The 3,016-nt window shown below is 45.8% G+C and overlaps 1 protein-coding gene across 2 annotated transcripts in view; it reads right to left on the bottom strand.

Moving 5' to 3' along the window:
• The window catches only part of smg1 (SMG1 nonsense mediated mRNA decay associated PI3K related kinase), a gene marked incomplete at its 5' end in the record, with an annotated part of 59,965 nt that overhangs the window by 20,437 nt on the left and 36,512 nt on the right, over window positions 1–3,016 (bottom strand). For both annotated transcript variants that reach the window (XM_032536865.1, XM_032536866.1), the window contains 6 exon segments: window positions 66–238; window positions 469–662; window positions 1,177–1,395; window positions 1,649–1,758; window positions 1,976–2,114; window positions 2,280–2,525. In XM_032536865.1, coding sequence (XP_032392756.1) covers window positions 66–238; window positions 469–662; window positions 1,177–1,395; window positions 1,649–1,758; window positions 1,976–2,114; window positions 2,280–2,525 — 1,081 coding nt within the window.

The raw sequence follows: 3,016 nt of genomic DNA, 5'->3' as shown, positions 1-3,016 counted from the left end.
CAGTGTAAAGTATGAAATCCAAGACATGCTACAAAAATTTCCATTCCATTTCCAGTGGGACTAACCAAGATCTATGGGGCTGCTGATGTCCTGCAGCAGGCTGGCCAGCTGGGTGGCCTCCAGGTTGGAGAATGCTGCCTGGTACTGGGAGATCCACTGGTCCAGGTCAGCCAGCTTGCTCTGAATGGCCTCCTGCACAGTCCTCTGGCGCGACTGCAGCTGGGTGTGTTCAGAGTACCTGTGATGAGAGGGGAAGGATAAATAATCTTTTAGAATGTGATGCTACGTGTTGTTGCATACAGTATCTATGTTAGCCATCCACTCTGCTGCTGTATACAAAAGAATGAAAAACTGAACAAAAAGGTTTAATACCCTAAAACGTTTTTTTTCCAACAAAATTTCTTATCGGTGCGAAAGATTGATTTTGACATGGATTCGGAAATAAATTATCATTGTGCCGTCTTAGACCTTTGCTCCAGCGTGAGGATAAGATGGTTGGGATGGTTCTCTGCCTCCTCCAGAAAAGCCATCTCCTCTTGAAGTTTGGCTTGTAGTTTCTCCCCTTGGCAGAGCAGCTCCTGCAAGACCAAGTACTCCTCCACAGCCTCTTCCACTTGTGGCAGCACTGCCAGCATCTCATCCCGATTCTTGAACCAGTTCACCTGCACACAATAGACCGACCACACTCAATCAAATGCTTTGCTTCTGGATCATTTGTGTGCAGTAATTTACATCTTGTTTCCCCTATTGTCAAAACAGCTGGAAGTTTAATTTCCCACGGTTTAATCATAACCTTGCCCTAACAGGACCCAGCAGTCTACACCTTGATGCCTTCTTACTCCCATTAAAGCTCTGACACAAAAAAGTGAGCATTTATTGTCACCTGCTAAATATGATCCTAGTCAGACTGAATCTTAATCATCATTTAGGCGAATGGAGAATAACATTTCTTAAAAATGTGTTAACTACTTTAATGAAACTAGTGCAATGCCCATTGCTTGGACTGTAGTATTGCTGCTTGCATCTTTCTCCAGAACCGCTCTGTAAACAACTTCACACTGGACAATGCTTCTGTGGGTCCTGAGCCCATAGCATAGCAATGCTAGAACGTACGCCTCATTTGCTAACAGCTAGCTATTTGGGAGCGTTAGCAGCCTACTCCTGTCATGAGCTCACCTTAATCTCAGCCACCCTGGAGGAGAAGAGGGAGCGTGTGATGTCTCTCTCCATCTCTCTCTTGCTCTGCTTGCTGTCAGCTTGTTGGCCTCCCCCTCCATACACGGCACCAGCGAAGCCCACCTCCCCCCCAGCCGTCCAGTCCACCAGGGGATCGTAGACGAAGGCTTCCAGCAGGGTCAGTAGGGTCTCTCTGCCCCGACGCATCATCTGAACGACCTGAAATGACACATCTAACTTCAGCACTTACTCAGCAGAGCAGCCACTATCTGCAAAACACGGACAACACTTTTATTACAGATTAAAACGAGGTCCTGCACACTATTTTTCTTAAGGTTAAGCCTTGAATTGGAGTACAATTGGTTTTGCAATTAAGTCCTGAATTGTAAGTATTTACACACAATTCAGTGTTAATGTGATGGGGTCCAGTAGAGTGAGACGGGGGCCAAGTAGTGTGTGATATGACAGTAACCTGTTCACAGGACAGCCTGAAGATGCCCTCCACCCCAGTGACTCCCAGAGCCGTCTCTATGTTGTGGGTCATCCTGAATGGGACCTTCTCCGGCACTCGTAGGCTCTTTCCTAGTGACACGTAAAACAAGGAAAAACAAAGCAGACGAATAGATTTATTAAAACATAATGTCGCCAACTTCTTTTCTCTGTAAATTGGACACATTTATATAATCAGCAGAAACCAATGAGACAAGGCAGAGTCTATGCATTTGAAACGAAGTGGTTCTCAATGCCATTCTCGTTAAACTGACTCAACACACATTAAAGCCAACCAGTTGAAACTGACCTTTTTCAAAGCATACATTGTAGTCAATGTGCACCACCTCACCAGTGGTCATGTCAATCAACACATTGTCAAGGTGACGGTCGCCGAGGCCGATGATGTATCCCACCATTGACATGACAGCAGTAGATCTGGCGTAGGACTGCAGCACAGCAGAAGAGAAAATGAATTGCAACCCAAAGAACATTGAGAGTGGACGCTTGTGCAAGCCCTGGAATTTGATCACGAATGAAACGACCGTGTCATGTTAACAACTTCAAATGTTTGAATCAATTCTCCTTTTTAAAATGCTAACAGCCACGGTTACCTGAGTGACCCTCCACCACTCGCTGGGTGTGGTGCAGGAACACCACAGCTCCTTGGCCAGCAGGTTAGAAGGCGTAGCCTCCATCAACTCTTTCAGCACCTCCTTCATGACGCTGAGAGGCCAGTCTCGCCGAGTCACATCTAGACTGAGCCCCACTGCCTTCAGAGCGGGCCCGATACGGCTATAGTAGAGCTCACTGGGGCGGGGTACTGGAGGCACCGGCTGCTGCTGGAATGAGTCTTGGGCCTGGTCAGGTCAAAAAAGGAAAAACAAGAAAATGTTCTAATGAAACATTGTGCTATGGGTCTGAATGTGGGGTTGTAACAAGAAAGTATACAACAATCACCTGGCCGGTCCTCCCCGACTATTTAACCCCACCTACCCCAAGACTGGGCGGCCGCATTCTCCCGACGGCGCACCAACATGTTTTCTCTCCGTTTGTTGACTACTGACAACGTGCACCTCACATTCTCCATCACATCCATCCACATTCATTCATCACTGATACTGACAATCTCGCCTCATCGTACTCCTGTTTGCATCATTATTTAATAAATGTCACTTTATTATTGTTACGTTGTGGCCATTATATTATACTAAATACACGTTTTTGTCTGGAGGTACATGTTGGTCATCCAAAAAAAATAATTAAACACAAACAAAAACAAGTTGATTTAGGGTCACAGAGCCTTTCAAACACAGCTGCAATTCAAAGTTTTATGAAGAAGAAAAGCTTT

This window comes from Etheostoma spectabile, chromosome 15 (genome assembly GCF_008692095.1).
Source record: "Etheostoma spectabile isolate EspeVRDwgs_2016 chromosome 15, UIUC_Espe_1.0, whole genome shotgun sequence".
NCBI classification, from domain to species: Eukaryota; Metazoa; Chordata; class Actinopteri; order Perciformes; family Percidae; genus Etheostoma; species Etheostoma spectabile.
The sequence above is the reverse complement of the archived record's forward strand: the minus strand, read 5'-3'. Positions and strand labels throughout refer to the sequence as shown.